The sequence below is a fragment of the Rattus rattus genome, chromosome 11 (genome assembly GCF_011064425.1).
Source record: "Rattus rattus isolate New Zealand chromosome 11, Rrattus_CSIRO_v1, whole genome shotgun sequence".
NCBI classification, from domain to species: domain Eukaryota; kingdom Metazoa; phylum Chordata; class Mammalia; order Rodentia; family Muridae; genus Rattus; species Rattus rattus.
In genome coordinates this window covers 19,214,305-19,229,047 of record NC_046164.1, presented here as the reverse complement: position 1 = coordinate 19,229,047, position 14,743 = coordinate 19,214,305, and the positions used below count along the sequence as shown (strand labels likewise).

General features: G+C 34.9%; 1 protein-coding gene across 3 annotated transcripts; it reads left to right on the top strand.

Annotated features, from left to right (window-relative positions):
- Positions 1 to 1,672: 1,672 nt before the first annotated feature.
- LOC116912300 (vomeronasal type-2 receptor 116-like) lies at positions 1,673 to 13,975 on the top strand. Of its 3 annotated transcripts, none has more exons than XM_032916311.1 (6): positions 1,673 to 1,875; positions 7,516 to 7,798; positions 8,189 to 8,992; positions 9,817 to 10,041; positions 11,799 to 11,922; positions 13,092 to 13,975. In XM_032916311.1, the coding sequence occupies exons 1-6, from the start codon at positions 1,673 to 1,675 to the stop codon at positions 13,973 to 13,975; spliced, it is 2,523 nt and encodes an 840-aa protein (XP_032772202.1). The 3 variants fall into 3 exon arrangements, with proteins under 3 accessions (XP_032772202.1, XP_032772200.1, XP_032772199.1); XM_032916309.1 differs by having other exon boundaries at positions 13,089 to 13,975; XM_032916308.1 differs by having other exon boundaries at positions 7,516 to 7,822; positions 13,089 to 13,975.
- The last annotated feature ends 768 nt before the right edge of the window (positions 13,976 to 14,743 follow it).

Here is a 14,743-nt window from a genome sequence, read left to right as displayed (position 1 = left end):
TCAAGTCAATAACATGAGCTTTAGGCAAAAAGAAAAGAAAGTTCAAGAAATACTATTTCTGTTCCAAGCAACATAGAGAATGTCTCTGTAGAAAACAACATAGAGCCTCACCTCTAAATCCTGGCAAAAGCAAATTTAACATTATTGAAGAACCTGAATGTTTGACCTGTAGGCTTGATATAATCAGTATAATGTAGATTCCAGTCCAATGGTCATGTGCACCACATGACTTCCAAAAGACTGCTACAGCACAGGATGGCATTTCAGTAGCAACACAATGGAGTGAAGTGTCAGCCTCCATGAACATTCTCAATTCAATTGGTAGTACCATGTCAATGTCATGTGTATAGAATATCACAACAAGACTTTCAATTTGCCCAATCTGCAAAAATACTGAAAAATACTTAAACTGATAAGGTCATAATTCAACCAAAGCATAAAAAAATTCTTATTTATAGTAACTAAGATTGTACAATGAACTCCATAGCAGGATTTTACTATAATCCAGTGACATACCAACCGTTCCAAAATAGAGTTAAAGACTCCACTTAATTCAGTGTGGATATTATGGGCAAAATATAAGGTAGTTCAAAAAAATACAAATCAAATTCAATGCTCCATGTGCTACTAATTGTAATCTAACTGAGTTACATAAATGAGCATATCAGACACACATGTGTTGTTGCAATGTAATCCAAGACAGGATTGTATTAAAACAAATACGAACTAGACATGAATGAAAAAATAAAAGATATATACTAACATTAGCAATACAATTCTCTCTCATAACTGACACCTAATTTCCTTTATTTCTTTGAGTTAAATGTGGGAAATTGTTCTCAAACCTCTTAATGAGGTGTGAACAAACATTAACCAAACAAATGTTTCATCAAATGGCACTGACTGACAGGAACTGATTATCAGATAAGAAATAAGCATTATAACTTATAGAATGTATGCACAGGTACTGATATTGGACAGCATGGGTGTTGAATCTCTATAATTCTAGGCATCATTGGATTTAGCATAATGACATGTATTCCAGGTAACAGTAATCACAGGAAGTTTAAGGAAAAATTGTAAACATGACTAGCATACAATAGTATATGAACAGAGAGAATGCTCAACTCCTGGCTTACGTTGTATATGAGACTGCCCTTCTCTACATTAGACAGTGGAAGACATAATGTCCCATGATTCAACTCAAAGTCTGAAAGATATAGGACATTTATGACCTTCTGAACTCTTGTCTTACTATGGAAGTTCTGATGAAATCTATTGTGTTCATACATGTAGCTGTTGACACATGCTCTGGTCTGAGCTGCCAAGAGAAGATTGTTCCTGGGAATAAAAAAATGTGATATACAATTTCATTCCATGGATATGAATGAAATCATGACACCTGAGGATGGAGAACATGATCTTCACAACATGTTTTTCAGATATGTGTTGATCAAAAGTTTTCAGACCTCAGATGTAGAGCTTGAGGCCAAAATCTTCCTGATGTATCCAGGGAGTATGACACAGGATGAGTGGAAAGGAACTGTTGAATATAACTGAGTGGATCTCCAGATATTAGTAGCCTTAAAACAGATACAGAGATTTGTGTGTGTGATGTTTGACTGCATAAGAATCAGATTTCACAACTGCTCCATCTTAGATCCTAGCAGACATGAAAAAGCTGTGTGCTTTCACTATTGCCTTTTTGTTCCTGAAGTTTTCTCTCATCTTGTGTAGTTTCACTGAACTCAGTTGCTTTTGGAGGATGAAGAATAGTGAAGATAATGATGGAGATTTTCGAAGTGACTGTGGTTTTGTTCTTGTAACAACAAAGAAATATATTGAAGATTTTTATAATGAAATTGACGAGGTTAGGTAAGTCATTAGCTTTACTCTTGCTTCAGTGTCATGAATTAGAAATATATATCTGTGCACACAAACTGTGGTTTTCTATCCTACTCTTCCCCCTGTACTTTTAGGAACCACTGAAAATTATTATGTCAATCACTAGTTTAGTACTTTTAAATATGTCACAGTTTAGTTTAGCTTTACTACATTAGGTTCCAGTTCACAATGCTGGACAACAAGAGAGACTGGATTCCATCCATTGAGTCTTTGTGGACATCATATGCTTAAAGATGTCTCTTTGTGTACTTTGAATTCACAATTCCATCTTTGGCAAGAGATCAATATGAATAAACTATATCACTGCCTATATTCAATTGTCTGCCTACTATTCCTCTGTGATCATGCATCTAAATGCCTTCATAAAAATGTTATCTAATTTTGGTCTACAACAGTTGGGCATACATTCATACACTGAAATATTTGTGTATGTGTTGGTCTATGATACCTGAATAATATGATAATATAATGTTACCAGAATAATCTTTTGAATCAATTATGTAAATGTCCAGTCACATATTAGGCTTATTATCAGTATCAGGTAGATGGTCCATACTTCTATTAATTATTGAATAACTATAACATTAGAGAAAATCTAGAAGAATATATGTACTTGTATGGATAAGAAGCTCTTCTCAATGTGGCTGCATACTTCTGAGATCCCAAGTATGAGATATTATCATTTGCTTATTTGTTATCATAGCTCATGAGGGAAGGAGTGTAGAAATCACTCATATTTTAACTAGTCAATGTGCATGGCACTTCTTTCTTTCATGAACCAAGGTTTCTTGTGGACTATCAACCCATCTCTTTTTCAATTTTTATGTTGTTGGGATTTAAAGAATCTGTTTTCCAATTGTTAGCCATAGCACTCTGTGCATACTTTGATAGTGATGGTGGCTTCACACTATTATACTTCTGTGTTAGGACAGTTAGAATTTCATTTCTTACATATTCTGTATTATCCCATACATCATTGAAAAAATAGTACAAATTATCCTTGGTGACACTTTTATAAGTCATAATAAGGTTTAAAATTATAAATATATGAATTGTATCAATACACTTTTCAGGTTTAGAAAGAAAAACTTAGCTCCAAACTTTCAATTGAAAAAAGCAAATTTCAGCATCAAAAAATTAGGAAGACTGAGGTGTTAAGAGGAATCTGACACCTTTTTTATGAAATTGACATAGTAACAACATACTAAAAGGTAACATTAAATTAATGTGTAAAAGAGTCTAAAAGATAATATTTTGGTTATGTGGTATACTGTGTCATATTATGTATTTTGAAATGGATAAATCAATTTAAATGAAATATATCTTAAAATATTCTGTTTGATGAATATTAACAGCTAAAAATATTACAATCTTATTCTATAAGCATCATAGAAATGTTGATAATTTTTCTCATTGTGCATGGAATTGGCATTTTCTTAATGTTTAACTTCAAAGGGTTTTTGCTACTTTGAAATTTTTAAAATATTCTTATTGATAAAATAATTTCTTTCCTAGAAACACTGATAAGCTTTCTTAAGTGAACTGGTTGTTAGACAATGTACACAGATATATAATGCTTTTGAAATACTCTCATACTATGTCTGTTGGTATCATATAAGGGCTTTTAAATACATTTCTTCTTCTGCCTCTTGTTTTTTTAAAGTTTGTAAAATGTTTTACTTTATTTTTTACATTTTTCTTTTATTGAGTGTTTTTATATACATTTCAAATGTTATCCCCCTTCCCGAATTTCACCTCCAGAAATCTGCTATCACATTCCCCCTTCCCCTGCTTCTCTGAGGGTGTTCACTCACCCACCCACCCACTGCCTCCTACCTCCCCGCTCTGACATTCTCTGCACTGGGGCATCAAGCCTTGACAGGACCAAGGGTCTCTCCTCCCATGGATGCCTGACAAGACCATCCTTTGCTATATATGTGGACAGAGCAATAGGTTCAACCCTGAGTACTCTTGGGATGGTGGTTTAGTCCCTGGGAGCTCTGGGGAGTCTGGTTAGTTGATACTGTTGCTCTTACAGGGTTGCAAACCCTTTCAGCACCTTCAGTCCTTTCTCTAACTCCTCCAGTGGGGACCCAATTCTCAGTTCAATAGTTGGCTGCAAGGATCTGCCTCTGTATTTGTCAAGCTCTGGCATAGCCTCAGAGGAGACAGCTATATCAGACTCCTGTCAGAGTTTACTTCTTGGCATCCACTATATCATCTGGGTTTGGTGGCTGTATCTGGGATGGATGCCCCCAATTGGGGAAGTTTCTGGATGGTTTTTCCTTCAGTCCCTGCTTCAAAACTTGTCTCCATATTTCATTCTGTGAGTATTTGTCCCCCTTCAAGAAAGTCTGAAGCATACACACTTTGTTCTTCCTTCTTCTTGAACTTCATGTGCTTTGTGAATTGTATCTTGTGTACTCTGAGCTGTTGGGCTAATATCCACTTATCAGTGAGTGTGTACCAGGTGTGTTCTTTTGTGATTGGGTTACCTCACTCAAGAGGATATTTTCTAGTTCCATCCATTTGCCTAAGAATTTCATGAAGTCATTGTTTTTTTTTTTTATAGCTGAGTAGTACTCCATTGTGTAAATGTACCACATTTTCTGTATTTATTCCTCTCTTGAAGGGCATCTCAGTTCTTTCCAGCTTCTGGCTATTATATATAAGGCTGCTATGAACATAGTGGAGCATGTATCCTTGTTATATTTTGGAGCATCTTTTGGGTATGTGCCCAGAAGTGGTATAGCTGGGTCCTCAGGTAGTACTATGTCAAATTTCTTGAGGAACCTCCAGACTGATTTCCAGAGTGGTTGTACCAGCTTACAATATGACCAACAATGGAGGAGTGTTCCTCTTTCTCCATATCCTAGACAGCATCTGTTGTTTCTTGAATTTTTGATCTTAGCCATTCTGACTGGTGTGAGGTGGAATCTCAGGGTTGTTTTGATTTGCATTTCCCTGACGACTAAGGATGAACATTTCTTTAGGTGATTTTCAGCCATTCAGTATTCTTCAGGTGAGAATTCTTTGCTTAGCTCTATACCCCATTTTTAATCAGGTTATTTGACTCTCTGGAGTATCACTTCTTGAGATCTTCATATATATTGTATATTAGCCCTCTATTGGATGTAGGATTGGTAAAGATCATTTCCCATTCTTTTGATTGCTGTTTTGTCCTAATGACTGTGTCCTTTGCCTTACAGAAACTTTGCAATCTTATGAGGTCCCATTTGTTGATTCTTGACTATAGAGCACACACCACTGGTGTTCTGTTCAGGAACATTTCCCCTGTGCTGATGTGTTCGAGGCTCTTCCCCACTTTCTCTTTTATTAGTTTCAGTGTATCTGGTTTTAAGTGTAGGTCCTTGATCCACTTGAGTGTGAGCTTTGTACAAGGAGATAAGTATGGATTGATTTGCTTTCTTCTGTATGCTGACTTACAGTTGAGCTAGCACCATTTGTTGAAAATGCTATCATTTTTCAACTGTATGATTTTAGCTCCTTTGTCAAAGATCAAGTGACCACAGGTGTGTGGGTTCATTTTATTCCATTGATCTATCTGTCTGTCTCTGTACCAGTGTCATACAGTTTTTATCACTATTGCTATGTAATACAGCTTGAGGTCAGGGATGGTGATTCCCCTAGAAGTTCTTTTGTTGTTGAGAATAGTTTTCACTATTCTGGGTTTTCTCTTATTCCAAATGAATTTGTAAATTACTCTTTTTAACTCTATGAATAATTGAATTGGAATTTTGATGGGGATTGCATTGAATATGTATATTGTCTTCCACAAAATGTGCATTTTTACTATACTAATCCTGCCCATCCATGAGCATGGGAGTTCTTTCCATCTTCTGAGATCTTCTTCAATTTCTTTCTTCAGAGACTCAAAGTTCTTGTCATATAGATCTTTCACTTTCTTGGTTAAAGTCACACCAAGGTATTTTATATATGTGTGACTATTGTGAAGGTTGTCATCTCCCTAATTTCTTACTCAGCCTGTTTATCCTTTGAGTAGAGGAAGGCTACTGATTTGAGTTAATTTTATATCCAGCCACATTTCTGAAGTTGTTTATCAGTTGTAGAAGTTTTCTGGTATAATTTTTGGGGTCACTTAAGTATACTATTATATCATCTGTAGATAGTGATATTTTGATTTCTTCCTTTCCAATTTGTATCCCTTTGACCTCTTTTTGTTTTCTAATTGCTCTGGTTAGGACTTCAAGTACTATATTGAATAGGTAGGGAGAGAGTGGGCAGCACCTTATCTAGTTCCTGATTTTAGTGAGACTGCTTCAAGTTTCTCTCCATTTAGCTTGATGTTGGCTACTGGTTTGCTGTATATTGCTTTTTACTATGCTTAGGTATAGACCTTGAATTCTTTATCTTCCAAGACTTTTATCAAGGGGTGTCAAATTATGTTAAATGCTTTCTCAGCATCTAATGAGAAGATTATGTTTTTTTTTTCTTTGAGTTGGTTTATACAGTGGATTTCATTGATGGATTTCCATATATTGAACCATCTCTGCATTCCTGGGATGAAGGCTACTTGATCATCTGGATGACCATTTTGATGTGTTCATGGTTTCTGTTTGCAAGAATCTTACCGAGTATTTTTGCATTTATAGTCATAATGGAAATTGTTCTGAAGTTTTCTTTCTTTGTTGGGTCTTTGTGTGGTTCAGGTACAAATGTTTAATTGTGGGTTCAATTAATGAATTAGGTAATGTTCCTTTTGTTTATATTTTGTGGAATAATTTTAACATCATTGGTATTAGGTCTTCTATGAAGTTCTGATTGAATTCTGCACTAAACCCATCTGGTTCTAGGCTTTTATTTGTTTGGGGGACTTTTACTAATTGCTTCTATTTCTTTAAGGGTTATGGGGCTGTTTAGATGGTTTATATGATTCTGATTTAACTTTGGTACCTGATATCTTTCTCAAAAATTGCCCATTTCATCCAGATTTTCAGTTTTGTTGAGTATAGGCTTTTGTAGTAGAATTCAATGGTGTTTTGAATTTAGTCACTTCCTGCTGTTATATATTTCTTAATGATTCAATTTTTAATATTTTGTTCTCTTTTACTATGCTTAATTCCCAAAGAATGTTTTGTATGTTTTGAAACAATTAGGTATACAACATTCAATATATGATCCTTAGTTATGGGGATATTATTAAATATACATTAATGATATTTTAGAGTACAAAAGCATATGAATATAAAAGTTGAACAAAATTTTTTATGTATATTTGATTCTCAAAATACTCAATATTATTACAATGTATGATGTATAAAATGCATTTAAAATTTAAGGAGAATTTGCTACATATTTCATGCAGTTTAAATCTTGCTTTTTTACATATCTGTGGAATTACAACCCCAAGATTATTTTATAGCAGTCTTACACAATAGGACTGTAATCTAGTTCAAAGATGTCATTCAGAGATAAAATAATCCTTATTGATTTCAGCTCTAAATATCTCTAATTCTTGAGCCTTATTTCAAGACATTGAGACAGAAATTTAGGATATTAAAAACTTCACTGCAACTGAAATATTATGTTTCAAACATCTCTCTTAATGATCATTATGCCGTTTTTTAGAATACCAACAAGAAGATATGAGTTTTTTCTCGTAATGTTTTTTGCTACTGATGAGATCAACAATAATCCTTATCTTTTACCCAACATATCTTTGATATTCTCCATCATTGCTGGCCTTTGTGAAGATACATTAGGAGTTCTGGATGAAATATATTCACAGCAAAACAATAGTTGGAATATTGTCAATTATATCTGTGGAAAGGGGCAAGGATGTGACATAGAACTTACAGGACCATCATGGAAAGCATCCGTAAAACTGTCAATTCATTCTATGATACCATCGGTAAGAATGTGTGATACTGGTTGTGTTAATAACTTTTAAATTTCATTTACATGTGCCTACAAGAAAACTTGACAGCCTGCATTTATGAGTGTGCTACTACACACACACACACACACACACACACACACACACACACACACACACACATATATTGAATTAAATAATCAGAACATAGATTTACGGGGCAAACAGTAAAAGCCCTTTTCTGTTAGGAATAGTCTGGAATCTAATAAGAATTATACATGATTTATTCATGGTATTTATAGTCTAATCTTACTATCTTTAATAGGCATTCTGAAAGGTGGGTAACATTACTTGTATATAAGTTCAAACATCCTAAAAATTATATTTCTCATGTGGATGTTTCATACTCTCTTCTCTGTCCTTTAGGTTTTCTTTGGACCATTTAACCCTAACCTAAGTGACCATGACCAGTTTCCCTATATGTATCAGATAGCAACCAAAGATACACGTTTGTCCCATGGCATGGTCTCCTTGATACTTCATTTTAGATGGAGTTGGTTAGGACTGGTCATCTCAGATGATGACCAGGGTATTCAGTTTCTCTCAGACTTGAGAGAAGAAATGCAAAGCCATGGGATCTGTTTAGCTTTTGTAAACATGATCCCAGAAACCATGCAGATATACATGATAAAGGCTAAGATATATGATAAACAAATTATGACATCATCAGCAAAAGTTGTTATCATTTATGGTGAAATGAACTCTACTCTGGAAGTCAGCTTTAGAAGATGGTCATATTTAGGTGTTCAGAGAATCTGGATCACAACCTCACAATGGGATGTTATCACAATTAAAAAAGATTTCAACCTTGATTTCTTCCATGGGACTTTAACTTTTGCACATCACAAAGTTGAGGTTGCTAAATTTAGGAATTTTATGCAGACAAGGAACCCTGCCAAATACCCAGTAAAGTTTTTTGAGTCTGTACTGGGTTGGAATTATTTTAATTGTTCAATCTCTAAGAACAGTAATTTAATGGACCATTTTATATTCAACAACACTTTGGAATGGATAGCACTGAACAAATATGACATGGTCCTGAGTGAAGAAGGTTACAATTTGTACAATGCGGTGTATGCTGTGGCCCATACCTACCATGAACTCATTCTTCAACAAACAGAATCACAGAACATTGCAGAACCCAATGGTGTATTCATTGACTGTCAGCAGGTAAAATTTTATGCATTTCATTATGCTTAGGTATATCAATGTGATATTTAAAATGGACCTTGAGAAATTTATTATTTAATTAGAAAGATTTTTACACTGCAAAACTCCCCAATGAATCTTTTATATGAAAAAAATACTATGCACAAGATTAAAATTTAAAGGAGACAATGCATTTTTATGAATATCAGTGAGTTTTGTAAAAATGTGTCTCAATATTTCACCAAATGAGTTCAAAATTTAAAATAGAAGCCAAGAGTTTTATCATAAAAGCCTTAAGTAATGACTAGACTAGAATATTTTTCTAAAGAATAATTTATCTAGAATTGGTATATGTATTGTGATTAATAGTTACTCATTTAAATGAACAATTATTGGCAAAATCATAAATGAATAAGACTGTACATTTTATTAAGTTTATGTTCACTTCATATTCGTATACTATATACACATGAAAGACCCACAACCATTCTTTATTTTCACAACTTCCAAACATTTACATTTCCCCTTCATTCACACATACATGACTTCATTTTTAAATAGTATTTTTGACAAATGTGCACACACACACACACACACACTCACACTCACATACCATGTTACTTGATACCTGATAACCATTTTTTCTAGCACATTTTACCTTTGAACATTAATGTGTAGTATATTAATTTTTAATTATCTATGGGGTATATTGTATTTTACTACATAGGATTGCTTTAATACAGCTGCCTTTTCTTAAAGTCATTAAAACATTAGGAGACATTCTCAATTTGGCATTCTCTGTATAGATATGCATTTGTAATCATCTGATGATGCGTCTCATTTAGGTGGCTTCCTTGCTGAAAACCAGGGTATTTACTAACCCTGTTGGAGAACTGGTGGACATGAATCATAAGGAAAATCATTGTTCCAAGTATGACATTTTCATCACTTGGAATTTTCCACAAGGCCTTGGATTGAAAGTCAAAATAGGAAGCTATTTTCCTTGTTTCCCACAGAGTCAACAACTTCATATATCTGAAGACTTGGAGTGGGCCACAGGAGGAACATCAGTGGGTTTACCACAAAATTTTTTATTTTCAGTATATCTAAACTTCAAAATATGAGGCACTGAAGTAACTGCTTTGTGGTTAAGACCAAGTGCTACTCTTGCAAAGGATTATTCTCAGTTTCAAGCACCAAAATTTGATAAATATCAACTTCATGTAAATCTGGTTATAGGGATAAAATGCCTCTCGATTTAATTTTCAGTTGTACCCATATGCCTATTTACCCTATACTACAGGAATATATTTATTAAATTTATAGTAATAGGGGATATGGAAGCAAAGTTTAGAGCAGTGACTCAAGGAATGGCCATTCAGAGCCTGACCCACATGTAGTGCATATATATATATATATATATATATATATATATAATCTCCACCAAAACTAGATAAGAATGCTGCTGCTGAAAGGGACTGGATATAGATCTCTCCTGAGAGACACATCCAGAGCATGTCCAATACAGAGGTCAATGCTAGCAGCAAACCACCAAACTGAGAATAGGACCCCCTTGGGGGGATTAGAGGAAGTATTGAAAGAGTTGAAGGAGCTTACAACCCCATAAAAACAACAATGCTAACCAACCAGAGCTTCCAGGGACTAAACTACTACCGAAAGGCTATACATGGACTGACCCAGGACTCCAACTGCATATGTAGCAGAGAATAGCCTTGTTGGGGCACCAGTGGAAGGGAAAGCCCTTAGTCTTGACAAGGTTGGACCCCCAGTGCAGGAGAATATGGGGGAGGGCAATAAGGGGGATGTATAGGGGAAATAACTGTATGGGGGAGAGGGAGAGGAGAGAATGAGGGCTTATGGACAGGAAACTGGGAAGGAGAATAACCTTTGAAATGTGAGTAAATAAATATATAATAAATAATTTAAAAAATTATAATTATATATATAATTAAAATTTTGTAACTATGTATAAACCATGGAAACTTGTGATTCTGTGTGAACATATTTATAGCCTAATTAAGTACAGAATTTATTCATTAACAGAAATCTTTATCCAGATTCAAGGTTTTCTTTTTCTAATTAATATATTTTTACTGGTTGTTTTAACTTTTTTTGCATTTTAAGTATTATCCCCTTTCTAGGTTTGCCTCTTCTTCAGAGGATTGCCTTATCTGGCATCAGTGGGAGGGGAGGCCCTTGGTCCTATGGAGGCTTCCTGCCTCAGCAGAGTGGAATGCTAGGGTGGTGTGGGGGGAGTGAGTGCAAGGGTAGGGAAGCTCCCAAATAGAAGCAAAGGGAAGGATGGGATATAGGATTCAAGATTGTCTTTTAAACTTAGGAAAACTTCATTAATTTTATGAGAATCTTATTTAATATACTTTGTTCATATTCATCAAACAACTCTTTCTTGATGTATCCTACCTTCTCTCTCCATACAGCTCAGCATTCCTTTTTTTATTTACAAATTATTAGAGAGAAACTGATGCCACATAAACATTCCTTTTGGGTTAATCAGTTTAGGAAGGAATTTCAATTGCTACAACCTGAATATTACATAAATAATATTACATGATGTAATAAATATTGTAGGGTATTACAAAATGATAATGTGCCTGCAATTGTTAAGTAATGCTGGTTATCAGAGGAATATTTAGGGTCATATCTGTTAATGTCCCAAATATCAATATATGGGTCATATATGAGTCATTATGTATATGATGTATACATGAACTACACATACACATACATACACACACACACACACACACATATATATATATATGTATAAATTTGTGTATTGCCTCAGGTTCCCTCCTCCATGTGTAGTGTGACATGTACTGCTGGATTTAGGAAAATTCATCAGAAACAAACAGCAGACTGCTGCTTTGATTGTGTCCAGTGCCCAGAAAATGAGGTTTCTAATGAAACAGGTACATGCCTGCATGCAGAAGAAAATTTGGTGAATTCCAATATCTTCTCTCTACAAACTAGAAATATGATATGGCCTAGATGGAAACTGAAGGCTTAAAATCTCCCTGTTTCAGGACTTAGTCAGTTAAGTAATATCAACTTCTTTGGACCCAGCAAATAATCTGCAATATCTTCTACAGACAATACATTTGTCTTACAATGTGACAATTACTCATTTTATATTATATATAAAATGTTTAGGGGGACCTATATGTGTAACAAGTTTTTAAACAAAAATTTTAGGCATAATCTATGTATATGTTCATTCTTCTTTGATTCTTTGTACAAATAACTTGACTTCATGATCAGTCCACAATCTTTCCCTCTGTTACCCAGTTTAGTCCCTGATAAAGACCAGATGCTCAGGATAACAGTTGTTGTTTAATGAAATATATTTTAAAAGCTTAGATAGCTTAAAGGATTAAACATTTCCTGTCAAAGAATTAGAACAAGAGTGAAGATTTCAAGAAGGAAGCAAGAGATGGAATAATGCTTATGATCAATCACAGCTTAGCTAAGCAGAATGAATATCAATATCTATAAGCTTCATGCCATATAGCTTCAGATGTGTTGTTAGGAAGAATGACATTGTATCACAAAGAGAAGCAAATGCATATTTTTATGAGTCATACAGTTTCACGAAGGAAAATATTACAGGAGCAAACTATTTGCATGAAGAATTGTATGTTCTGGTGTCTACGTGTAGATATAGACACCTACGCAGCAGAACAACTCTCAAAGCAAACAAAGTACATAATGTATTTCATCACCTAGCATCAGTAACTATGTCTGAATACTGCCCTAGTCTGTGAGTAGTGAATTTATGGTTTGAGGAGTTAAATAATCTGAGGTTATGCATATTATTATTCATCATATTTTTCTTTTTCTTTTGTTTCATAACTAATGTTTTTTTTTCTGATCCACTGCCTATGATGGTGTTTAGTTTCATCACAAAGCATAGGTTAATAGAGAGCAACAGTGAGTTTGTGGTCCCTACAGCAACAAGGAATGGAATAGATGCTAACACCAAAATATTTATTGATATATCCTCTGAATAATACAAATACATGAGTATTAACCACACAATTATGATATCTTATAAGGGTTTGTTCTTTTTTTTCACCAGCAGATATGGAACAGTGTGTGAGGTGTCCAGATGATATGTATGCGAATTTGGAACAAACCCAGTGCCTCCAAAGAACTGTGTCATTTCTGGCTTATGATGATCCATTGGGGATTGCACTAGGGTGCATGGCCCTGTCCTTCTCAGCCATCACAATTCTAGTACTAGTCACTTTTGTGAAGTACAAGGATACTCCCATTGTGAAAGCCAATAACCGCATTCTCAGCTACATCTTGCTCATCTCTCTAGTCTTCTGTTTTCTCTGCTCATTGCTCTTTATTGGACATCCCAACCAGGCCACCTGCATCCTGCAGCAGACCACATTTGGAGTATTTTTTACAGTGGCTATTTCTACTGTATTGGCCAAAACAATAACTGTGGTCATGGCTTTCAAGCTCACTACTCCAGGGAGAAGGGTAAGAGGGATGATGATAACATGGGCATCTAACTTGGTCATTCCCTTTTGTACCCTAATCCAACTTGTTCTCTGTGGAATCTGGTTGGGAACATCTCCTCCCTTTGTTGACAGAGATATACAATCTGAACATGGGAAGACCATCATTATTTGCAACAAAGGCTCAGTTATTGCTTTCCACGTTGTCCTGGGATATTTGGGCTCCTTGGCTCTAGGGAGTTTTACTATAGCTTTCTTGGCTAGGAACCTTCCTGACAGATTCAATGAAGCCAAGTTTCTAACATTTAGCATGTTGGTGTTCTACAGTGTCTGGATCACCTTCCTCCCTGTCTACCACAGCACCAGGGGGAAGGTTATGGTAGTTGTTGAGGTCTTCTCCATCTTGGCTTCTAGTGCAGGTTTGCTAGGGTGTATCTTTGTCCAAAAGTGTTACATTATTTTAGTTAGCTCAAATTCAAATTTTCTTCATAAGTAAAAAGATAAATTGCTTTATTGAAAGTTTGATACTTTCAAAATATTAGATGATACTCAACATGTCTGTTTTGCCTTGTCTTAATGAAAGTATTCCTTAATCATAAAAAATTTAAGTAATATATAAAGATAATACTTACACCATGGGGCTGCACTGCCTAAAGTAATACCAATTACTAACTTTTGTTGGAAAATGTTTTTATTCGTGAGCTCAGAACCATAAACATATTGAGAACAGGAAATCTCAATTGAGGAGTGACTACCATCACTTTGACTTTTAGGTATGAGTGTAAGGAATGTTGCTAATTAATGATGTCCCTACCCTTTGTGGACAGTGCAACCTCTAAGCAAGTTGTCCTGGGAGTTATAAGAAAGAAGACTGTAGATAGGATGGACATGAAGCCGGTAGTCAGCATTATTCCGTGGACTATCATCATGCTCCTGCATCCATTTTCTTGTCTTAGCTTCTTTCAATTAAGTGTCAGCAATATACATAGAGAAATAATACTTTTCTCATATATTCCTTTTGACCATGATATTTGTTAAGCAACAGAAATGAAGAAGAAATCAGCAAATTGATAAATTGCCTCTGTTGGGATTTGCTATATGATAGATTACTGATGCAATACAAGGTACTGACTTGAAATGAGATACAAGATTGAATGTTAGTAGAGTGTTGAGCATAATTACAACACTGCATATTTTTGATGGCCATCACAGTGGTCTGAGATTTTGGAATAGCTTTTCAATGTTCTATGAAGAGACTCAGAAT